This window comes from Amblyraja radiata, chromosome 22 (genome assembly GCF_010909765.2).
Source record: "Amblyraja radiata isolate CabotCenter1 chromosome 22, sAmbRad1.1.pri, whole genome shotgun sequence".
NCBI lineage: Eukaryota > Metazoa > Chordata > Chondrichthyes > Rajiformes > Rajidae > Amblyraja > Amblyraja radiata.
In genome coordinates this window covers 40,262,672-40,288,630 of record NC_045977.1, presented here as the reverse complement: position 1 = coordinate 40,288,630, position 25,959 = coordinate 40,262,672, and the positions used below count along the sequence as shown (strand labels likewise).

Here is a 25,959-nt window from a genome sequence, read left to right as displayed (position 1 = left end):
TAAACAGCGAGTGCAGAACTCGAGGGCACCAGTTCAAAATCAACATGCCCGAGCATATCAAATTATTATGTTTTAAAAAATCTTTATTTTCTCATGACACAGTAAATATTTGCAAGCGAGTCCCATCAGAAGTTGATTAGTTCTTTGAAAAATAACTGCAAGAATATCTGACTGGAAATAGGATCAAAAGATTGCAAGCAGAGTCACAGTCAATCAAATAACTTACAGAACAGATTGGGATTCCTTGAAGTTGGAATCGTGAAACTCTCATTTCTGAAATGCCACTGTTCATGACTTGAGTAATGTGATGCTAATGTTAGATTCATATTCTGAATGGTTGACTTCAATGGACCATGGACATTTTGTATGCCTTCGACATCGAACAGTGAGGTGTTACTTCCCTGTAAGATCCTGATCATAACGAGTCTTCTTATTAGACCTGATTATCATAATTATTTCAACAAAACATGAGGCTCTGAATATTATTCTGTTTTTTTTCCCGCTGGTCCACTGGGGAAAAAATAAGTTATTATCTCTGTTGGTGGCTGTATGACAGACACCAAAAGATCAATGATGCTGTGTTTGATATATTAATGTGAATGATTAATTGGTGAATATTAACAGTTGACAGATCAGCCTTGGTGGTTTAATAGATCAGAGTCAACGATTAATGTATTAATCTTAGTAGTTCACAGACCTGTGTTAACGGTTAATAAATCAGTGTTGTCAGCAGCTCATCGATGTGCATTAGAAGTTAATAAATCAATGTTTTGGTTAACTGATCAGTGTTAGCATCGAAGGATCAATATTAGTATCAATGTAAGTGGCTGATGGATCACAGCAGTGAAGGTTTAAATGTTAATGACCAATGCTGGCAATCAATGGATCAATATTAGCTATTAATAGATACATATCTTATAGAAACTTACAACATTCTTAAGGGGTTGGACAGGCTAGATGCAGGAAGATTGTTCCTGATGTTGGGGAAGTCCAGAACAAGGGGTCACAGTTTAAGGATAAGGGGGAAATCCTTTAGGACCGAGATGAGAAAAACATTTTTCACACAGAGAGTGGTGAATCTCTGGAATTCTCTGCCACAGAAGGTAGTTAAGGCCAGTTCATTGGCTATATTTAAGAGGGAGTTAGAATGTGGCTAAAGGGATCAGGGGTATGGAGAGAAGGCAGGTACAGGATACTGAGTTGGATGATCAGCCATGATCATATTGAATGGCGGTGCAGGCTCGAAGGGCCGAATGGCCTACTCCTGCACCTATTTTCTATGTTTCTATGTTTCTACATGTTTCAATTCATGGATTAATTTTAACAATGGATTAATTTAGCTACTGATGATAAAATAGTATATAGTTGGTAGTTGATAGAATAGCATTAAAGATAGCGGAGTTAGGAGATATGGGGAGAAGGCAGGAACGGGGTACTGATTGGGGATGATCAGCCATGATCACATTGAATGGCAGTGCTGGCTCGAAGGGCCGAATGGCCTCCTCCTGCACCTATTGTCTAGTCAATTGGTATTGGCTGTTAATAGATCAATGTCAGTGGTTGATGAATCAGTATTAGTAACTAAGTGATTAAAGTTAGCATTAACAGATTTGTGGCAGTGGTGAATGCGTTAGAGCTAGCAACTACAGGTACTAGATTAATATGAACGTTTCATGGGAGTTTGGGACAAATTAACACTTTGTTAGAAGTCGACAGATCAGTGTTGGTCCACTGGTGGTAAAAAACTTTAATACAATGATTCAGATTCAACTTTAATTGTCATTGTCAGTGTACAGTACAGAGACAACGAAATGCAGTTAGCATCTCCCTGGAAGAGCGACATAGAATATGATTTCAATAAATAAATCTGGAAGGTTTAGTGCCACTGATGGAGTCTTTCTCTCAGCAAGTTGTAAATCAGTAACAAGGCGACACAAGTGACTACAGAAGCTGGAACCTTGGACGTGGATGAACACGAGCAGGAATCACCGAGGGGGAAACAGAACCCCCATTGAAGAGGGGAAGACAACTGCCTCCCTTAATGGATGCCGGCCGAGACAATGATGGGCCGATGGGCCTGATCCTGTGCCTTCACAAGGGAGGCAATTTACGGAAACCAATTACACCTGAAAACCCGTGCGTCTTTGGGGTGCCGGAGCACCCGAAGGAAACTCACGAGATCACAGGGGAGAACGCGCAAATTCAATGCAGACATCACCTAAGGTTAGGATCAAACCCGTGTCTCTGCCGCTGTGAGATGGCAGCTCTAGCAGCTGCGTCATTGTCCATTGGTGGTGGTCTCATGATTGCTATCAGTCAGTGTAAAGAGACACAGTGGGTCGAGTCCGACACTGGGTTGAAGCTGCCATAGGGCAGATTATAAGATGGTCCAAGGGGCCACACTGAGAGTTGGCTGAGATTGGATGAGACCACTCTCAGTGACCAGTTACAAGTAAACGTGACCTTCAGTGAACCCATGCCTCATTGCTGCTGAGCAACCACTCCACACACTCTAGGAGAGGGGAAAGGTAATTAATGAATAGTATAAAAGTAATGTTTGCTTTGTGTCTGAGTATCTGCTGAGGACAGGGCATCCACCCTTGGACACAAGTCTCCCACGATGGCCAATTTGTAACAAAGAGAGTTTGTTCTGGAAGTAAACTCTAGATGAATTTTTCCCGTCAACAATCAGTGACTGGAGAGGTTGATCTTTAGGCTCGAAGGGCCGAATGGCCTACTCCTGCACCTATTTTCTATGTTTCTATGTTTACATTCAGAGGATAGAATAAGGAACTGCAGATGCTGGTTTACACGAAAGAACACAGAGTGCTGGAGTAACTCAGCGGGTCAGGCAGCATCTGTGGAGAACATGGATAGGTGACGTTTCAGTGTGCTGGAGTAACTCAGCAGGTCAGGCAGCATCTGTGGAGAACATGGATAGGTGACGTTTCACAGAGTGCTGGAGTAACTCAGAGGGTCAGGCAGCATCTCTGGAAAACAAGAATAGGTGATGTTTCGGTTCAGGACCCATGCAGGTTCTCTAGAGATGGTACCTGAACCACTGAATTACTCCAGCATTTTGCGTCCTTGAACTCAGTGAATGGTGGGTAAAACGAACGTGCTGCCAGATGAGGTAGTCGAGGCTGGTAGTATAACAACCTATAAAAGATATTGGACAGGTACATGGACAGGGAAGGTTCAGAGAGATGTAGGCCAAACACGGATCAAAAGGAGTAGCTTAGATGGGGCATCTTGGTCGGCATGGACGAGTTGTGCTGAAGGGCCTGTTTCCGTGCTGTATGAATCTACGACCAAAGGCTTTTACTCGGGGTAGTGGAAATCGAGAACCAGCGGACATAGGTTTAAGCAAAGATCCTATACCGGAGCAAGATAGACCACTCTTTCTAAATGAAATGGGCTGACGTGTAGTACTCAACAGAGTCCTTCCTCCACGTGGGCCTTTTTTTCATCCATTTCAGAAACCCGACCCGACTCGCAGTGTAATCAACGTTGCGGGGGAACAGTTTGTGTTAATAAATTATAATTCTGAAAATGAGGAAAGGTTTTTACCAAATAACTTTTATTTTTACGCGGATGTTTCCGTAACCGGCTTCCGTCTCCGCACTAGTATCTTTGCTCCGCTACGGGATCTTTGGTGCGGAGACGGAAGCCGGTTACGGAAATGGGGCCGAAAATTACCCATGAATCTGCCCATGACCGTACTACGTCTTTTTCGTCAAGTAATCTATCTTGCTCGCTGTAGGATCTTTGGGTTTAAGGGTGAGGGGAAAGATTTAATAGGAACCCGAGAGGCAGCTGTTATTTTGACACAAAGGATGATAGGTGTATGGAACGAGCTGCCTGGAAGAGGTAGTTGAGGCAGGTATTATCACCACGTTTAAGAAACATTTCCCATCCACAGTGGAGGGGTTGAACTTTCCGCGCAGTGTGTGGTCCTACCTGGAGTTGCAGGTCTCTGCTTCTCATCACCGCCATGTTCTTCTCTTCACTGAGCTGTGCGTACCGCATGGCCAAATTGTAATTGTCATCTTTGACTTTCATAAGCTCATCGTTGTAGTTGTTCCTCTCCTCTTTCATCTTGTTGTAACGTTCTTGGAACGTGTGAAGCTCCTGGTTCACCAGCTTCAGCTGTTTCTTCTCATCCTCCAGTTGTTTCATCTTCACCTGCAGGTCGCAGCGCGACACCTCCTTTGCCTTGGTCTGCTGCTGCAGTTTGATCACTTCATTCATCAGGAACTGCGTCAGACCCTCGTGTCCTTCCTCCACTGGAAGAGAAGGCGCGCGTGTCAATGCCGGCGGGCAAGAAGAGGAGGAAGCATAAACATGGAAACATAGAAAATAGGTGCAGGAGTAGGCCATTCGGCCCTTCGAGCCTGCATCGCCATTCAATATGATCATGGCAGATCATCCAACTCAGTATCCTGTACCTGCCTTCTCTCCATGCCCCCTGATCCCTTTAGCCACAAGGGCTACATCTAACTCTCTCTTAAATATAGCCAATGAACTGGCCTCAACTACCTTCTGTGGCAGAGAATTCCACAGATTCACCACTCTCTGTGTGAAAAAAATAATTCTCATCTCGGTCCTAAAAGACTTCCCCCTTATCCTCAAGCTGTGACCCCTTGTTCTGGACTTCCCCAACATCGGGAACAATCTTCCTGCATCTAGTCTATCCAACCCCTTAAGAATTTTGAAAGTTTCTATAAGATCCCCCCTCAATCTTCTAAATTCTAGCGAGTTTACCAAAAAATCCACACTTGTGCCACGCTCCCTGCAATCCTGCCTTTTACCCTCCCGCAGAGCGAAAATGGCAAAGACGGTGAGAGACACCAAGTTTAAAAGGAGACAAGGAACTGCAGGTGCTGGAGTCTTGCAAAGAACAAAAAGTGCCGGAGTATCTCGGGTGTCGGTGAAGGGCGTGGATAGGCGACAACCTTCCTCAGACTCAATTCTTCAGTTCTCAGTTTAAAGGAGATGTGCAGGTCAAGTGTTTTTTTAAACAGATCCCTGGTGGTGGAGCAGATACAATAGTGGCCTTGAAGGGGTTTTTGGACTGGTAAACGGAATGTGAAGGGAATGGAGGGATATGGATCACGTGCAGGCAAGATCATTTTAAGTTGGCATCACATTTGGCATAGACATTGTTGGGCAAAGTGCCTGTTCATAGAAACATAGAAAATAGGTGCAGGAGGAGGCCATTCGGCCCTTCGATCCAGCACCGCCATTCATTGTGATCATGGCTAATCGTCCCTAATCAATAACCCGTGCCTGCCTTCTCCCCATATCCCTTGACTCCTCTAGACCCTAGAGCTCTATCTAACTCTCTCTTAAATCCATCCAGTGATTTGGCCTCCACTCCCCTCTGTGGCAGGGAATTCCACAAATACACAACTCTCTGGATGAAAAAGTTTTTTCTCACCACAGTCTTAAATAACCTCCCCTTTATTCTAAGACATTGGCCCCTGGTTCTGGACTCGCCCAACATTGGGAATATTTTTCCTGCATCTAGTCTGTCCAGTCCTTTTATAATTTTATACGTTTCTCTATGTTTCTATATGTTCTATGTATAACATGAAAAACAATATGCATTCATGGAATTCCCTCAGGTGCTGGAATTTTGAGCAAAAAAAAAGTGCTGGAGGAACTCAGCTGATCAGGCAGCACCTGAGGAGGGAAATGGAGCGTTCAGGCTTTGGGTCGGGACCCTTCCTCAGACTGTACATTAGATGTTCGGTCCTAATCTGAAAGTATTGGATTGGTAACTGAAATCTCAGTGGCAGCATAGGATTTCTCGAAACAGCTCTTGAGAGGAGAGGTGGCGCAATGAAGACTTTTGGAAACTGAACTCCAAATTTTAGGCCTGATTAATTTTAGTAGGGTGGCATCATAAGGCAGGGGTGATTGGAGATTAAAATTCCTTTACTTGAATCTAAGAATCAGGTGCAGCTCTTAACCAATGCAAAATAATAGTCATATAGTCATCAGTCCAACTTGCCCACACTGACCAAGATTCCCATCTACCATATAACATATAACCATATAACAATTACAGCACGGAAACAGGCCATCTCGACCCTTCTGGTCCGTGCCGAACACATAATCTCCCCTATCTATGCTAGTCCCTATATCCCTCTGAACCTCTCCTACCAGGTACCTTGTCCAAATGTCTGTTAAATGTTGTTATTGTACCTGCCTCAACTACCTCCTCTGGCAACTTGTTCCATACGCCCAAAAAGTGTCCCTCAGTATTAAATCCTTCCCCTCTCAACTTAAACCCATGTCCTCTGGTTCCTGATTCCCCTACTGTGGGTAAAGCACTGTGCATCCACTCTATCTATTCCCATCATGTGGGTGTAATATTTAATAGTGGCTGCAATATGAATGACAAAATATCCGCACGATTTTGTACAGATTACAGTTTTAAGGTAGACAAAAATGCTGGAGAAACTCAGCGGGTGCAGCAGCATCTATGGAGCGAAGGAAATAGGCAAAGTTTCGGGCCTAAACCCTTCTTCAGACTTTAATTACAGTTTTAACGTGTGTTTAATTAACTCCTTGTTCACAAAAGTGATTCTCCTTGTAACGTCCCTCAGAATTCAACAGGAGAAAGGGAATGATCACCAATAGCATCTATTTCCTCGTAATTTTGTTGATTTTAGTTTGTTGCCCATTTTCTATTTTGACAGATATAGTTCATGGGGAAATGTTTGAGAAAGAACTGCAGATGCTGGAAAAATCGAAGGTAGACAAAAATGCTGGAGAAACTCAGCGGGTGAGGCAGCATCTACGGAGCGAAGGAATAGGTGACGTTTCGGGTCGAGACCCTTCTGGAAACTCAGCGGGTGAGGCAGCATCTACGGAGCGAAGGAATAGGTGACGTTTCGGGTCGAGACCCTTCTGGAAACTCAGCGGGTGAGGCAGCATCTACGGAGCGAAGGAATAGGTGACGTATCGGGTCGAGACCCTTCCGGGTCTCGACCCGAAACGTCACCTATTCCTTCGCTCCGTAGTTGCTGCCTCACCCGCTGAGTTTCTCCAGCATTTTTGTCTACCTTAGTTTATAGGGAAGTGAGGAATTGCAAAGCCTGATTAAAGAAAGATGGTTTAACATTGGTGAAAACATAAAATACATCCGTAATTCAAGAGTCAAGAGTGTTTAATTGTCATCTGTACCAAAAACAGAATGATGAAATTCTTACTTGCAGCAGCTTAACTGGCCCGTAAACACATAACACACACATCTGTTATAATTCTGAAGAATAAAACGAATTAATAACCATAATACTAGTTATAAAAGTCACGGTTGCTCCATTTTGTAGGTTATGAAATGAAAAGTGATGCCTACCAACAATTGTTGAGAATCGTCGTGTGGGCTCCTTGCCAGTGACCAACTTGTACAGTTCTGGATAATAGAACTCAAGACTCTCCAGAAAAACAACATATCCTCTCTCTCCCTTTGTTTGAAGGATATCTAGCAGACGACCTTTGGAAAGAGAAAAAGTTTTGAGTTTAACTATTTTTTTCACACACGCAATTTTTTTTCACTTCGGAGACCAGAGGTGCGAATTTTCACAGCTACAGTAAGACTCTAACAGGAGGTGCAGATCGTGTAGAAAAAGAAAAGACACACAAAGTGCTGGAGTAACTCAGCGGGTCAGGCAGCATCTTTGGAGAACATGTCCAGAGATGCTGCGGAACCTGTTGAGTTACTCCGGCACTTTGTGCTTGTTTTGTAAACCAGCATCTCCAGTTCCTCGTGTCCACAGATCATAGAGGGTGGCTTATCCTGGTTTACTTTCCAGAGTAAGCATTCCTTGCATTTCATAGAATATATATAAAGAAAATGGTCTCCTACGACCACATGGGCTTCACCCAGGTACTCCAGTTTCCTCCCTCATGTTGAAAATGTGATGGTTGGCAACAGAATTAGAGTCATGGTCATAGAGTCTTGCAGCACGCAAACAGGCCCTTCAGCCCAACTTGCCCAAACTGACCAGGATGCCCCATCTATGCTAGTCCTACCTGCCTGCATTTGGCCCATATCCCTCTAAACGTACCTAACCAGGTACCTGCCCAAATGTCTTTTAAACATTGCCGTAGGACCTACCTCAACTACCTCCCCTGGCAGCTCATTCCATACACCCACCACCCTCTGCGTGAAAAGGTTACACTTTGGGTTCCTTTGAGTTAAATGTTTCCTCTCGCATCTTAAACCTATGCCTTGTAGTTGAAGGTAGACACACAAAAAAACTCAGCGGGACAAGCAGCATCTCTGGAGAGAAGGAATGGGTGACGTTTCAGGTCGAGACCCTTCTTCAGACCTGTGGTTCTTGATTCCCTTACCCTTGGTGAAAGACTCTGTAACTCAACCTCCATCCTAACAAGAAGAATGGAGTAGATGAATGCTTAATAGACTGTGAACGGACTGTTGTGGGATGGGATTGTCCTGATTAATATCGGGATGAACAGTTCCCTTTCTGGTGGATTCCAGTATTCACAAGGGACGCGGAGCAGACACAAGCGGAGGATGTGAAGCGACGACTGCAATGAGCCTTGATGGCTTGGACTGTGAAAATAGGGCCAAACATGTCGACCTTGCATACGAGCTCAGTGGGCTGTTTCTATGCATTTGGTACTTAATTGGGGATTTTTCCTTGTGTACAGCAATAATCTTGCTGACCTGTATGCAAAAACATGTTTGTCACTGTATCTTGGTACCAATGATAATAAAAAAAACATTGAACCATTGAAGCTGAGGGAGCAATTTAATCTACCTTGGCATATCATGGACAATGTGGAGCAGAATTTGGGAATGACGGTTAGTGCTTCCCTTTTCTTGCAACTCATCCTGAGGATTTGTTTCCTCAGCATAATCCCTCGTGAATGCAGGACAAGTCCTGCTGTCTATTCCCTCATTAAGGCCAGTGATGAACTTGGGGACATGGTAGAACCAGCTCTGATCCCTTCTGTGCCAATCTACACTGTTTCTTTGGTAGGAGCTTAACTGCTGGGATCTGCTCCTGCACTGGGCCCTTCCCCTATACGAGATGCAGCCTCACTTTAAATCAGGAGCAGGATGCCCATATTAACAACATGGGTAGTGTTTGCATGTACTGAAATTATGATGAACACACACACACACACACACACACACACACGAAACAGGTGGCCTGCCTGCAATTGTGTCGATGGGACCTTTAAATATGCACACCAATCGCCGCTTATTTTCAAGGGCTATTCGAATTTAGCCCCAAGAGTTATTTTATAGCCGGTCTACAGAAATCTGCTTTCAAAGCAAACAGAAAACATTATCTATTGAAACAGCCGCTGAAAACTGCAGTGAGCAGAACTGGAGATTGGAGCCACTGCAGGCTGGTAATAAAAGCAAAATTATTTCTCCAACAAATTGATGCAGGTGAAATTATGTGCATTATCTCAATCCCCGTCACTTACAGCTCTAGACGATTGATTGGGGATGTTCCCTGTCACCTCAGTCCTTGCGTCACTATACACTATGCAGTCATTTCTATAAGAGCACCTGCACTTTTTGTTTGCGAGCCAAAATGGATTCATTTGGTAGCATGAATTTTTCTTTGAATCGCGTGATATAGAAGGATCAAACAGAAGGTCAGCTCTTTAAGTCTTCAGAAGCCGGGATAATCATAATGGATCTCTAATAATAACTCGTTCAACAAGTCCGCTAACAAACATTAGTGAAGGAAAAACCATATACCAGAAATTCTCAGTTGCATCTAGAGTTCTTTAGAAAGTCTAATATTCCTTGTTAAAGTGCACTGAAAACAAAGGGGAATGTATAGGATAAAAATATATAGGTGGCTTTGCACTGAAGGGAAATATCACCATTGGTACACGGGGAAAGTACTTGATCTGAAATAAAGAAGATCTTATAACCGTAGGCATACCTTGAGGAGATTTTGTGATTCGAGGAAGAACAGGGCGAGGTCTTGGCAAGGCCAGCAGCATAAATCAAGGATGAGTCGCACATTGGCCGCACCCTCTTCTCCCCTCTCCCATTAGGCAAAAGGTACAGAAGTGTGAAAACGCACACGTCCAGATTCAGGGACAGTTTCTTCCCAGCTGTTATCAGGCAACTGAATCATCCTATCACAACCAGAGAGCAGTGCTGAACTACTATCCAAAGATCCTATAGCAGAGCAAGATAGACCACTCCTGCTAAATGCAATGGGCTGACGTGTAGTACGTAACGGAGCGGAACGTGGGCCTTTTTTTCATCCATTTCCGTAACCGGACCCGACCCGACCCGACTCGCAGTGTAATCAACGTTGCGGGGGAACAGTTTGTGTTAATAAATTATAATTCTGAAAATGAGGAGAATATTTTTACCAAATAACTTTTATTTTTACGAGGATGTTTCCGTAACCAGCTTCCGTCTCCGCACTAGTATCTTTGCTCCGCTACGGGATCTTTGGTGCGGAGATGGAAGCCGGTTACGGAAATGGGGCCGAAAATTACCCATGAATCTGCCCATGACCGTACTACGTCTTTTTCGTCAAGAGTGGAACATCTTGCTCGCTGTAGGATCTTTGCTACTATCTACCTCTTTGATGACCCTCGGACTATCCTTGATCGGACTTTGTTAGGTTTACCTTGCACTAAACATTATTCCCTTTATCGATCCATTCACAGTATATCGGCATATACTGTAAATGGATCGATTGTAATCATGTATTGTCTTTCCGCTGTCTGGTTAGCACGCAGCAAAACGTTTTCACTGTACCTCGGTACATGTGACAATAAACTGAACTGAATTGAACCAGAGGCCCTTAAGACCTTCTTGGTGGGGATGGTGAAGAAGGACTGGTCGTCCATGGTAAAGATGAATCAAAAGGAGGGCCTAAAATTTCAAGTTATCATCTCAAACCTCCACAAGATATTATAACCATTCTTCGACAGCACTTTGCAAACCTACAATCCCAAGAACAAGGGAGCGGGGAGCTTGTAAATGGGAATGTCACCACTCCAAAGTTCTGCTCTAAAATTACACACAATATCCCAATATCCTTCCTATCATTTCTACCTAATAGCATTGTGAACGCACTTTTATCACTGAGCCTGCAGTGGTGAAGGGCACTTCATCACCAGCTTCTGAAAAGCAATTAATGTTGGATTTTGCCAGATGCACCAAACCAATTTTAACAGGAAAAAATTGCATTGCTTTGTTTTATTTATTCTTAATAAAAGAAAGCAATACAATTTTTCCCGTTAAAATTCACTTTTGCTATATTTTTTAAATAAAAGTGCAGGTTCATGTGAATGTAGAGAGAATGCTGGGATTAAGTTAAAAAAAAAACAAAGTGCTGGAGGAACTCAACGGGTCAGGCAGCATCTTGGGGGGGGGGGGGGGGGGGGGGGAAGGGGTGATGGAAAGGTAGCGTTTCAGATCAGGACTCAAAGTCCATTCCCTCCACAGATGCTGCCTGGCCCGTTGAATCCTCCAGCACTTTGTGTTTTACTGTGGAACATCACTATTTATTGAACATGACGTGAACATTTAAAACATTGAATCGACACCATTTTAAAAGGATGATTGATTGCAATTACTTGACCGGTTGATTCTGGACGTCAGCATGGGTGAGTGGAGCACCTCATCTTCATCCTGCTCGTCGATGACTTTACACTGACGGAGGTACGGTGTGAGCTTGGCTGAGTTAATGTAGCGGCTGAGGACATGCCGATTAGACTCCACATTGTCCCACACTGCTTCGTCATCGTCCTTCCCACTGCTGAGATTCTCCACCTCCGAACCACAGGTGTTCATCTCCCGACCTGCAGCACAAGTCAAGTAGAGTTTATTGTCACCTGCATAAGATACAATGAAAATCTCCAACACACGTAGACTCAGACCACACACACAAAAATCACAGTGTGCGCATAAATTACACGCTAATTCTACATGACAGCGATGTTTAAAACTACTGAGTATTTGCCAGATTTGGCAAAGCATTAGCTTTGATCTATTTACACTAGATTTGGATCATCTCTTTGCGTAAACTGTCAGTGGGAATCCAAGTGATTCGAAAATGAAGATAGACACAAAAAGCTGGAGTAACACAGCGGGTCAGACAGCATCTGTGGAGAAAAGGAATAGGCGACGTATCGGGTCGAGACCCATCTTCAGACTGAGAGTCAAGGAAAAGGGAAACGAGAGATACAGACGGTGATGTAGAGAGATATAGACAATAGACAGGTGCAGGAGTAGGCCCTTCGGTCCTTCGATCCATTCAATGTGATCATGGCTGATCATCCACAATCAATACCCCGTTCCTGCCTTCTCCCCATATCCCCATACTCCGCTATCTTCAAGAGCCCTATCTAGCTCTCTCTTGAAAGTATCCACCGCCCTCAGAGAATTCCACAGACTCACAACTCGGTGTTAAAAAGTGTTTCCTCATCTCCGTTCTAAATGGCTTACCCAGAACAAATGAAACAGGAAAGACTGTCTCAACCATCACCAATGTTCTACATCGGTCTCGGTCTTGTTTCCAAGCTGATGTTACAGAAGGACTGAGGCCCTTCTTCAGTGTCCCGACCTGAAACGTCACCTATCTGTGTTCTCCAGAGATGCTGCCTGACCCGCTGTGTTATTCCAGCACTCTGTGAAACGTCACCTATCTGTGTTCTCCAGAGATGCTGCCTGACCCGCTGTGTTACTCCAGCACTCTGTGAAACGTCACCTATCTGTGTTCTCCAGAGATGCTGCCTGACCCGCTGTGTTACTCCAGCACTCTGTGAAACGTCACCTATCCATGTTCTCCACAGATGCTGCCTGACCCGCTGAGTTACTCCAGCACTCTGTGAAACGTCACCTATCTGTGTTCTCCAGAGATGCTGCCTGACCCACTGAGTTACTCCAGCACCATGCGCCTTTTTTGTTACACAGCTTTGTTTAAGGAATAAAATTGCATCAAAAAATCCTTGCATGGAGTCTTTTCTGCAACTCGGCCACACTGCAGAAATGAAACACATTCCAATTGTGATTTTTGAAAACTATTTATTCATGCTTTTCTGAAATGCTCTCATGCTGTTAGTCAACAAGCTCCGAGTTATATTTACGGTTACTGAATCATTGAACATTACAATCACAGAGCCCATTGTATCTATGGTGGCTTTTTATTTCAACAATCTAAATGTAACTATATTCCCCATCTCTAACCCCCTATATTTCTTCATATCATCAACTCTGTTTTACTGGGTTCCCTGGTCAGATTATTACATCCACCACCGCTACCAATGCAAAGTTATAGCATGAACTTCAGTGGAAAAGGTAAACTTCATTGCTGACTCCCATTGTAGGCTATTTTAAAGATCTCAATTATGTTTGCAGAATTCTTAGGAAACTTGATTATTTTTATATATTCCATTGTCACCTCGACTGCAAAGGTTTGAATAGTCACTGATGCAATAAAATACTTTCTTTAAAACTTCAGAGAAAACTTGATTACTTTTATTTATTGCACCGTCACAATGAATAGTCGCTGATTAGTCATGGATCCTCCACCCAATGGTTGGGCGTTGATGAAACACCTTCAAAATACCTCCGATACACTTATAGTTCTTTTACCCAAATACATACACATATTTTCCATATTTTCTTGTTCAAAAACGCCAAGATATTTTTTGTTGTATAAATTTGGCTTTCTGTTCGATAAGATGAGCTTAATTCAGTCTTTAATGACAGTTTGTGCCTGAGAAACAATAAACATAATTGGTAGGTTTGATTTTTATTGCTCAGTGCTGAACGACAGGACACTGCAAGAAAATTAAAGAGTCATACAGTCATCCAGCAGGTGAACAGGCCCTTCAGCCCAACTTGTCCATACCGACCAAGATACCCCATCTACACTCGTCCAATTTGCTTGCATTTGGCCCATATCCCACTAAACCTTTCCTATCCACGTACATGTCCAATAACCGATGCTGTTATAGCGGAGTCAGGGGATATCGGGGATAAGGCAGGAATGGGGTACTGATTGGGGATGATAAGCCATGATCACATTGAATGGCGGTCGGTGCTGGCTCGAAGGGCCGAATGGCCTACTCCTGCACCTATTGTCTATTGTTATGGCACTTTCCTCAACTAACTCCTCTGGCAGCTCATTCCATATACCCACCACCATCTGCGTGAAAAAGGTGCTCCTCAGGTTCCTATTCAATCTTTCCCCTCTCCCCTTCAACCTTGGGTTGGGGGGAGATTGCAACCTACACGTGGTCCGCCCTGTTTCGACAAATGCAATCAACCTGGTGTGCCCAATCAAATAAGATCAAATAGAACAAGGTAGACAAAAGTGCTAGATAAACTCAGCGGGTGCAGCAGCATCTATGGAACGAAGGAAATAGGCGACGTTTCGGGACGAAACCCTTCTTCAAATAGAACAAGTTGTCCTACAACTTTAGGCTGTGCACGCCACATGCAAGAAGCAGAAGAAGACATTCAACCTATGTCCTTTGGTTCTTGATTCCCCTATTCTGGGTAAAAGACTGTGCATTCACCCTGTCTCTTCCCTTCATGAATTTATATGACCTCTATAAGATCACCCCTCTGCCTCCTGCACTCCAAGGAATAACATCCTGGCCCCCCCCCCAACCTCTCCTTATAGCTCAAACCCTCACGTTCCCACACTTCTCTGCATTCTTACAGCCACATTCTTGCAACCATTTCTGCTGGCAGGCTGGTGTCATCCTAAATATCATCCAGCTCTCTCAATATGCATCTGCAGTGTCAGTCTGCAGTGTGTGTCAAATCTCGGAGTCGTGTGTCTGAATCAATGATCTTCTGACTCAGGCTGCATCACCAGCTGAGACAGGTTGACACAAAATAAGTGAGCTATTTTTTTCAAGGGACGTTCTTCTCTCTACTTTCACCGCTCATTTATTTCTCTCTTAACAATTGATGTCGGCAAGACAGCAAAAGGAAAATAGGAAACACTGTAAGTACTCAACTAACAATGAAGATTGAAAGTGATCGTCAAATTTGGAAAATACAAGATAGTTACTGATGGCTCCATCAGCGAGAGTTCAGGTGAAGATCTAAAGGCAAAAATTGCCATAACATTTCAGCAGTACTAATGAAAATGGCATCTTAACCGGATAGTTTATCTTGTGAAATACCATTTGATGCTGCCAACATTGCTGATTATTACCAACATTTCCAGTTTTATTTTAGTTTAAATGATAAAGGTGCTGTCAGGATTCCGATACTCATGCTGTACACAGCCCACTGCTAGCTGTCTAAACTTAGCCCGGGTCCCCATTATTTCAGGCTGCAAAGTATTCTGAGGTCGTGACTTTTTGTCTTTTCTTTTTGAATCTTTCTTTACAGTCCTCTTCCATATGCCTGGCTCTTCCTCGAGAAGGAGAGATGATGTTCCACATCCAACAGCATCCACACAGTGTTACAACCCATTGGATCCACCTCAGTAATGAATCCATGAAGAGATGAATTCTGGCCAACAAATACAAAGCTGTTGCATGGAGATAACTTGTAACTGCATCAAACGATTGCGAATTGCACAGCCCTCGTTATGAACCAGAGTTGCCTATCCATTGTTTATACGGTCATGAGGTCATTAGTGATCGGAGCAGAATTAGGCCATTCGTCCCATCAAGTCTACTTGGCCATTCAATCACGACTGATCTATCTCTCCCTCCTAACCCCATTCTTCTGCCTTTTCCCCATAACCCCTAACACCCGCACCTCAAACCAATTCCATTGGTTCCATGACTTTTCTTCAGACATCCAACCTCAAATAGTCTGAAGAAGAGCCTTGAGCCGAAACATCACCCATTCCTTCTCTCCAGAGATCCTGCCCTGTCCCGCTGAGCTACTCCAGCATTTTGGGTCACTCCAGGTGTAAACCAGCATCTGCAGCTCCTTCCTACTCAAGCTTTATCTGATGGTTTTGCTATTTGTGATAATCTGACAGCTTTCTACAGACCCCGATTTCATTTTTATAAACTGAACTCAAATTTTGTAAGTCGAATTGTAGAATTTGAACTTGGAGAGATACTTCTGTAAAGATAGGGTAGACAGTCAGAGCATTTTCTCAGGGTGGAAATGTCAAAGAGCTGAAAGCACAGCTTTAAGGCGAGAGTGGTGAAGTGTAAAGGAAATGTGTGTAGCAATTTTATGTTAGACAAACAAAGCATGGTGGGAGTCTAGAACGCACTGCCGGGGGTGATGATGGAGGCAGATAGTTGTAGGCCCCCCTCGGTCATGACTGACCATGGGTGATGCATCCTAGTTGTTAGCTGCTTGCTCCAAACCTCAGCTGGAGCAGCGTCGCTTGTGACTGAAGAGACCAATGTGGGAGTGACAGTCTCCATCGCAAAGGCCACATTTGTGTGTGCGGTCTCGGGTTTGTTGAAGTTGCCGCGCTCCTTTCTGCGTGCTCGCTTGTCTGCCGCTGCGTTCAACAGTTTCTCTTCCCCCGTGTTGAGATGTTGGTGCAGTGTACCTCTCCACCTCGTGCGGTCAGCTTTAAGGCTCTCCCAGGACTCCACATCCATGTCGAGCGCTTTCATATCTCTCTTGCAGACATCCTTGTAACGTAGCTGGTTAACGTAATATACTAGGCAGATACGATACTGGTATTTAAGCTATCGGATAGGCACTTCAATATGCAGGGGATAAGGATCACGTGGAGGCAAAGGGGATGAGTTCAAGTTGGAAACATGTTCGCCACAGACATTGTGGGCAAAATGCCCTGTTCATGTGCGCCACTGTTTTAGGATTCATAAACAATTCCAAATCTAGCATTAGAACGAGTGTACACTGCATTGGGCACATTTTTCAGAAGATGGTTCTTATTGTAAAGGGCCTGTCCCACTTACATGATTTTTTTCGGCATCTTGCCGGCACACGTCATAGTCGCTGCAGATCGCCTAAGTTTTTCAAAGTGTTGAAAATCCAGCGGCGACCAGAACAAGGTACGTGACGTGACGCCTGTATGGTCGTGTGTAGTCACCCAAAGAGTCGTACCTTTTTCTGGTCACCGCTGGATTTTCAACATTTTGAGCATTTTGGGCGACCTGCTGCGACTATGACGGGTGCTGGCAAATTGCGTGTGGGACAGGCCCTTAAGAAGGCTACGTGACTGTAACGGCATTACAAACAACTACTGCAGGCTGCAAATGGGAGTGTCAGAATCCTTTTGGGTTTCATTCTGTGCAGTTCAGAGATTAATTGATCATTTAATTCAGTGGTTTCAGAAACTGTGGGAGATGGGATGAACTACAGAAGGTGTCAAATGCTGGCTGCTTCAGGAGAAAGAGTGAAATGAATGAAGGAGCGTGTAGCAGACTTTTAAACTGAGGCTGTGTTGTCAGAAGGAAAGAGCACCTTTACTTTCATTGCTCACCAAATATTCCTCCCTCCGAAGATCTACATCAGTGAGACCAAGCGTAGGCTTGGCGATTGTAACGCCGAACACCTCCGCCCGGTCCATATTAACCAACTTGACCTCCCGGTGGCTCAGCACTTCAACTCCCCCTCCCATTCCGAATACGACCTCTCTGTCCTGGGCCTCCTCCATGGCCAGAGTGAGCACCACTGGAAATTGGAGGAGCAGCACCTCATATTCCGCTTGGGCAGTCTGCACCCTAGCGACATAAACATTAAATTCTCCAATTTCCGGTAGCCCTTGCTGTCTCCTCCCCTTCTCAGCTCTCCCTCAGCCCTCGGGCTCCTCCTCTTCCTGTTTCCTTTCTTCTCCCCCCCCCCCTCCCCCACCACCTTCCATCAGTCTGAAGAAGGGTTTCGGCCCGAAACGTTGCCTATTTCCTTCGCTCCATAGATGCTGCTGCACCCGCTGAGTTTTTCCAGCACTTTTGTCTATCACCAGGAAAATCACTAGCCAGAGGAGCTTGGGTTGGGTCAAAGTGGTAGAAAGAGAATTAATTCAGGAAAAAAGGTTTAAGAAAGAACCGCAGATGCTGGAAAAAATCGAAGGTAGACAAAAATGCTGGAGACACTCAGCGGGTGTGGCAGCATCTATGGAGTGAAGGAATAGGTGACGTTTCGGGTCGAGACACTTCCGGGTCTCGACCAGAAACGTCACCTATTCCTTCGCTCCATAGATGCTGCCTCACCCGCTGAATTTCTCCAGCATTTTTGTCTACCTTCAGGAAAAAAAGGTGGTCTTCCAAGAAAGGAATGACTCCAGCACTCACCTCCGGAAAAGATGAAGGCAGCTCTTCGAAAGCTCTTCCTTTGTCCAGTGGAAGGTACAGTTGTGCGCACCACCAGGCCTCAGGAGCAGTTTCTTCACCTCTATTACCAAGCTTGTGAACACTTTCCTCCATTCGCCAGGCTACTGTCCAATTCATCTCTAACCACATCCAAGAACGTTGTACTTGACTATGGGACTGATGCGCTAATGCTCAGAACTATATTAGTTTTAGAGATGCAGCCTGGAAACAGGCCCTTCGGCCCATCGAGTCCACGCCGACCAGCGATTACCCTTACACTAGTTTGATCCCACACATTGGGGATAATTTACAGAAGCCAATTAGCCTACAAACCCGCACGTCTTTGGAATGTGGGGAGGAAACCGGAGCTCCTGGAGAAAACGTACCCGTTCACAGGGTGAATGAATGTACAAACTCTGTACAGACAGCACCTGTAGTCAGGATCGAACCCGTGTCTCATGTGCTGTAAGGCAGCAGCTCTACTGCTGCGCCACTGCGGTCTGTGTCTTCCCGTTTGTTCTATCTATACAGCAGAAACTGACACTCAGTCGCCTAATGCCCCTGTCCCACTTAGGAAACCTGAACGGAAACCTCTGGCCTCCTTGCTGCTGCAGTGAGATCATGTTATCAAGCTCATATGGTAGCTGGTGTGCAAAGGTCAACACAAGGTTAAAGTGTTCACAGACATCATGAGCTCTGGAAGATAATCAGCCTTGACCCCTAATACATAAAGTTGAAGGCAGCACGAATGGATCTGATGACTGCATAGTTTCTTATGGTCCTCTGCAGCAGAGATTGACAACATTATAACAATGATTACACTTCAGAGGTACTTAATTGGCTGCAGTGAAGTTTCAGATGCCTGAGGCAGAGAAAAACTATTATTATAAATAGAACTTCTATCTTTCATTTGCTTTTTTTTCTCTTCAGTGCTTTCTGCTTGTGCATTAAAATTATGTAGTCAAAATATTCATTTAATTGCAGAGCCACATGTAAATACTTGTTAATGTATGCTGACATAATACTTGCTTGAAGTAGTTAGTAGGCCGGATGTACAGTGAAAGTCTGCAGGAACCATGAAGAGAGATTAGTAATTCAGTTGATGTACACTTTACACCACAGAACAGGGAGGACTATCATTAGTAATTGTCAATAACTACATAGCGATACGATACGATACGATACGATACCTGGAAACCATGCCGAGTTTGCTACTTTCTAGTAACTTCTGCTTATAAAATAATGTAACATTGGAAGCTATACTATACTATTCTCTGTACTGTTTGTCATGTCACTGTATGTCATGTTGACACTTGCGGGCGGAGCACCAAGGCAAATTCCTTGTATGTGAATACTTGGTCAATAAACTTATTCATTCATTCACTATTCCAAATGCTCTAAAAATAAAGTGGCATTCATAGAGCTTCCCTAAAGCTCTGTTATGTTCTGCTACGTATGTGTATCCATATGTCTATCTATTTATCCATCTATCTATCAATATAATAAACAAGAAAAAAGTTCAGTGTGTATATACATGATACAAATGCACACACACAATATATATATATATTGTGTGCATGCATATGTATGTGTATACATATACACACACACTAAACTTTTTTTTCTCGTTAATTATATTGTTTACAGTGTACTATGTTTACATATTCAGTTGTGCTGCTGCAAGTAAGAATTTTATTGTTCTATCTGGGACAATAAAACTATGACAATAAAACACTCTTGACTTGGACCGCTGACAAGGTTCAAATAGGAAGCTTTCAATTTAGCGTCTGGTGTTTAAAACTGACGTCAAAAGAAAGGTCTCGACCTGAAACGTCGCCCATCCATGTTCTCCAGAGATGCTGCCTGACCTGTTGAGTTTAGTTTAGTTTCGAGATAGGGCACGGTAAAAGGCCCTTCGGCCCACCAGGCCCTCGCCGAACAGGATCCCTGCACATTATCCTACGCCCACTAGGGGCAATTTTTACATTTACCAAGCCAATTAACCTACAAACCTGCACGTCTTTGGAGTGTGGGAGGAAACCGAAGATCTCGGAGAAAACCCACGCAGGTCACAGGGGGAAACGTACAAACTCCATACAGACAGCACCCGTAGTCGGGATCGAACCCAGGTCTCCGGCGCTGCAGTCGCTGTAAGGCAGCAACTCTACCACTGCGCTACCGTGCCCCCCATTACTCCAGCACTTTCTGTCCTTTTGTGTATTAACCAGCATCTGCAGTTCCTTGTTACTACCCTTATAGATAGAGCGTCTTGGTTAGCATGGGCAGGATGGACTGAAGGGCCTGTTTCCGTGCGGTATGACTATGATTCCATCTAACAGTGGCCACCGGGGAAATAATGAAGGCTTTTACAAATGGCATTGTGATAATACGGGGCTATTTGAATCTTCACATAGATTGGACAAATTAAATTGTTGAAGGTGGTGTTCCAGACACTATATCGAGTGTATTAAGGCTGAAATAACTTGACGTGAAATCAAATAAAAAACATGATACTTTCGATCCATTCACAAACAGTGAGAGATAGTAATCAATGATCAGATATTAGGAAATATTAGGGGAAGAAAGATGATAGCATTGATAGAATTTCATGTCAATTTGATTGCGTGAAATTTAAGTCTGAAATTTGTTTCTTAAACGTGAAAAAAGGCTATTACAAAATTCTGAAGGCAGAGTTGGCTAAAGTCAACTGGAATAACAGATTAAAGGTAAGGCAGTATATAACAAGGAAATATGTCACATTTTTGACAAAGATATATTCCATTGGTAAATAAAAGTTCTAAAGGAAAGATGACCCATACATACATACTGTAACTAAGAAAGTTAGGGGCTATGTCAAAGTGAAAGATGCAATGTTGTGAAGATCAATGGTTGATTGGAAAGATATTAGAAAGCAACAAAAGAATGACCCTTAAAAGAGAGAGAGAGGGGGTAGAAGATGAGACCAAACTAGCAGGAAATATAAACTCGATAAAAAAAAAGTTGAAAATGTATATAAAAGAGGAAGAATGGAGCCAATGCTCGTATTTGAGAATGAGATTAGGAAATTAATAACAGAAAATGAGGAAAAGGCAGAAACCTTGAACAAGTCTAATGAACTTTCATGGAAAGCCACGTGGAGTTGCAGGGAGTGGAGGGATGTGGATCACCTGCAGGCAGAGGAGATTAGTTTAACTTGGCATCATGTTCGGCATGGACACTGTGGACCGAAGGGACTGTTCCTGTGCAGAACTGTTTGTTCTATGCTAAACTAAAGCTAAATTAAATCTCCATTTGTTCTAAACAGTCCAAGACTGCATAAAACAGCAGTATAATGGTTAGATCCAGGGGTTATAAATTGGAGATAAATTGGCGAAACTCTCTAAACAGGTGCGAGGAGCACAATATGTGACAAATGCATATTCATTCATAGCATGTTAAATGAGCAGAGCTGCCACTGAGCACTGCATGCATCCTCACAATGGATGCCAAACTCCTGGTATCTAAACTCCTGGCACCATCCTCTGTAACTGTTGTTTCCCATTGCCTTGTGAATGTGAATTCTGTATCCAGGCATCATGTCCTGAACTCTATATATACCGAAAGTAGACAAAAGTGCTGGAGAAACTCAGCGGGTGCAGCAGCATCTATGGAGCGAAGGAAATAGGCAACGTTTCGGGCCGAAACCCTGAAGGAAATAGGCAACGTTTCGGGCCGAAACCCTGAAGGAAATAGGCAACGTTTCGGGCCGAAACCCTGAAGGAAATAGGCAAAGTTTCGGGCCGAAACCCTAGGGTTTCGGCCCGAAACGTTGCCTATTTCCTTCGCTCCACAGATGCTGCTGAACCCGCTGAGTTTCTCCAGCACTTTTGTCTACCTTCGATTTTCCAGCATCTGCAGTTCCTTCTTAAAAACTCTATATATACCGATGTGACACTACATCACGAGTGACCAACACCATCCAAAAGCAACGTAGACTTCTTAAAAGGAGAGGAAGTAGTGGCTTCAAGAAGGGTTGGGGCTTTTTGTACAAGGCAATGTACTGGAAGTTTTGGTGAAGAGAGGCGGAAGTGGTAGAGAAAAAAAAGGAGAAACGTATTGCAGAGATAGAAAAGGGACAGGGAAGTAACAGTGGCAGAGGTGAACACTAGAAGTTTGGCATCTGATCTAGGGATGCAGTCCTAGGTTTATTGATCTGATCCAAGTTGAGTTAATAGACAATAGACAATAGGTGCAGGAGTAGGCCATTTGGCCCTTCAAGCCAGCACCGCCATTCAATGTGATCATGGCTGATCATCCCCAATCAGTATGGAAATCTAATTTCTTCTCTGTAAAACACTTTGGCTTCAACATGATTTGATTTAAAAGTGCTATTATAAATAAAAATTACTTACTTACTTACTTACCCCTGCCTTCTCCCCATATCCCCTGACTCCGCTATTTTTAAGAGCCCTATCTAGCTCTCTCTTGAAAGCATCCAGAGAACCTGCCTCCACCGCCCTCTGAGGCAGAGAATTCCACAGCCTCACCACTCTCTGTGAGTAAATGCGTTTCCTCGTCTCTGTTCTAAATGGCTTACTCCTTATTCTTAAACTGTGGTCTTAAACTGAGTTAGTCTACCTTCAAATGGCATTTTCAGCTAATAGCAGCATCAGCGATATCCACTGCTCGATTCACCACTACATTTGAGACACTGGTCAACCAAACTTCTCAGTCAATAAATATTCATCCCTGCCCTTTGTGTCACCTTCAGAAGGTGGAAAGGTCAGCCTTGCAATTCACATCTCATGCACGCCACAGCAGCCTGAGCATGCAAACCTCATTGACATACTTCCATTTCTCCTTCATGTGAACGGGGCATAATAGGAGACAGCCCGGAAAGGGATGGGTCGCTGGTAGACCCGATGCCTCAATCCCGAGTCCTGTGTTCACATGTTCAGAATACAAAGCTTTTCACTGCACCTCGGTACACATGACAATAATAAACATGTTGCATAAGCTCATTCCCCTTTCCTCTCTGATCTGTATATCTTCTGCCTAATTATATTCAGGGCAGTTGAAATTCCTGCATGATTACTTGTCTGTAGGTCCAAGATTGAAAGTGCCGGCCCAGTTATAATTCGCTTCAATTGTAATTCCTCCATGATTATTAATGTGTCATTTCCCCAGTGTTTGTGTACGTCGTCCTCCACATCCCCTGTCACTGAAGGATAAACTGACCTTTTATATTGCCTTATCTCATTCCACACGGATTCTATTTCTGTCTTACAGATAGCTGCGTCATTTTCTCTAATGTCATTATATTGCTAATAGGTACAACATTGCACTTGCCTTATCATTTCTAAATATACCCAGCAATGTGTTCATATTAGACTCGCGCTCTTATCTAGCACGTTGCGATGATATGTCCCAATAAATTAACAGGTTAAAATTCAATAGCGCCAGAAGTGTTGCCAAGAGCCTCGTGGGGTAATATTTGGAGACCTAAATAGATTGAATGGAGTTGAACGAGCTCTGCATTTTGCTGAGGTTTCACGAGCCAAAGCTCATCTCTTCAAAAAAAAAGTGAACAGCAAGTTCCCAGCTTGGTTCAGACTTGTCATCTCATTCTCAGTGACATGTGGGGACAGCAGCCCACTGCTGCAACTATTAAACAACAGCAGTTACTGAAAGGAATGTGCAGGGGCCGGGGGATGTATGAACCTCGGTGTGCAGCGGGGGTCGGGAGATTTTTCCCGATTTTCACCACTTTTTATTTACATACACAACTACAAGTATCCATCAGGCTGGCATGAGAATTTCAATTACGTTTTTAAAAATCTGAAAATAAAAAGCAGTTTTCATTTATATTAACCACAAAACTGTTAGATTATTGTAAATATCCAAGAGGTTTATTTAAGGGCCTGTCCCACTTTCACGATCCAATTTACGACCATTTTTACTCGTGGACATTTTTCATCAGGCTAGAAAAAACGGCCCGACCTACTTGATGCCACGAGTACCTACGACTGACATCACGACCTACCTACGACCTTGTGACGACCATGCTGCGAGTATGAGTCAAGGGCAAACTCAATAGAGGTCGTGAAAGTGGGACAGGCCCTTTAGACAGACACAAAATGCTGGAGTAACTCGGCGGGACAGGCAGCATCTCTGGAGAGAAGGAATGGGTGACGTTTCGGGTCGAGACCCTTCTTCAGATGTTTATTTATAACCTTCAAGGCAAACATGCCCAATTTTAGACAGCATGGTCTGAGCTTGCCGAATAGAAAATGTAAGATGTAAACAATGTTTTACCTTCTTTTGAACATTTCTTTAAAACAAACAGATGCTGCTAACTATACTGACAGGTTGGCAGATAGACAGGGAGAAGACTGAGAGAGCAGACACAGATAATTAAATGAAGGCAGGTAACAGGAAACCATCATAAACAGAAAGCATAGTTAGACACAGTAATAGATTATTAGAAATTGACATAAACAGGTAGGCGGGCACTACCAACAAGATACAGACACACACGAGCAATTAAACACAGATTAAATAGTCAGACTAAAACTCTGGTCTAGAAGAAGACTCTCTTAGACTCTGAAGAAAGGTCTCGACCCGAAACGTCACCAAATCCTTTTCTCCAGAGATGCTGTCTGACCCGCTGAGTTACTCCAGCTTTTTGTATCTATCTTTAGACTAAAACTTAGACGGATTGCAGCGCCCAGCCACAGATGGACGAAAACAATCAGACATCGATGATCAAACATAGGGAGAGATAGAGAGAAAACAACTGGCAAACAGACAACAGCAATTAGACTAACAGGTAGCTAGACACAGGCGCCCAAGCACAAATGGAGACTGGGAAAGCCTTGTGCCCTGGGAAGTAGCAGGTGACCCATGTAGAGGTGCCGGTGTTCTGCCACATACACTCTCCGTAAATAAACTTGACATACACATCTCCATTAAACTTTCCCCCTCTCACCTTTATAGCTAATGCCCCCTAGTGGTGGATACATCCACCCTGAGGAAAAAAGGTTCTGACTATCAACCTTATCTGTGCCTCACATAATTTTATATACTCCTATCAAGTCTCCTTTCAACTGACGTTCCAGAGAAAACAATGCAAGTCTGCCTAACCTGTCCCTGTCGCTGAAACCCCTTAATCCAGGGAGTATTCTGATAAACCCCCTCTCCTAAGCCTCCTCATCTTCCCTACAATGGGGCGTCCAGAACTGCACATAATACTCAAAATACGGCCGAACCACAGTCTCACCGAGCTGCTTCAGAACTTCCTGCCTCTTATATTCAATGCCCCCAGCAATAAGGGGAATTATAAGGCAAATTTGCCTTTTAGCTTTAGAGATACAGCATTGAAACAGGCTCTTCAGCTGACAGAGTCCCTTGCCGGCCAGCATCACTTGGAGACTAATTCTATCCCACACCCTAGGGACAATTTACAAAAGCTAATTAACCTGCAAACCTGCACGCCTTGCGAATGAGGGAGAAAATCGAAGATCTCAAAGGAAACCCACACGGTCACAGGGAGAACATACAAACTCCGTACAGGCAGCACCCATAGTCAGGATCGAACCTGGGTCCCTTACTACAAGCCAAACGCTGACATTTGAACCCACTCCAAAATAATGTAATTGTTACATTCACTTTGTTTGGTCGCCTAATCAGCAAGCCCTGCTCCAGATTGGGAAAGGAATGAGAAAGTAATCC

General features: G+C 43.8%; 1 protein-coding gene across 3 annotated transcripts in view; it reads right to left on the bottom strand.

Annotated features, from left to right (window-relative positions):
• The window catches only part of card11 (caspase recruitment domain family member 11), a 224,257-nt gene that overhangs the window by 103,615 nt on the left and 94,683 nt on the right, over positions 1-25,959 (bottom strand). For all 3 annotated transcript variants that reach the window (XM_033041134.1, XM_033041137.1, XM_033041135.1), the window contains 3 exons: positions 11,605-11,829; positions 7,367-7,504; positions 3,961-4,286 (listed from right to left, as the gene is read on the bottom strand). In XM_033041134.1, the coding sequence (XP_032897025.1) occupies positions 3,961-4,286; positions 7,367-7,504; positions 11,605-11,821 (681 nt within the window). In that variant the 5' untranslated portion in view covers positions 11,822-11,829. The remainder of the gene's footprint in view (positions 1-3,960; positions 4,287-7,366; positions 7,505-11,604; positions 11,830-25,959) is intronic.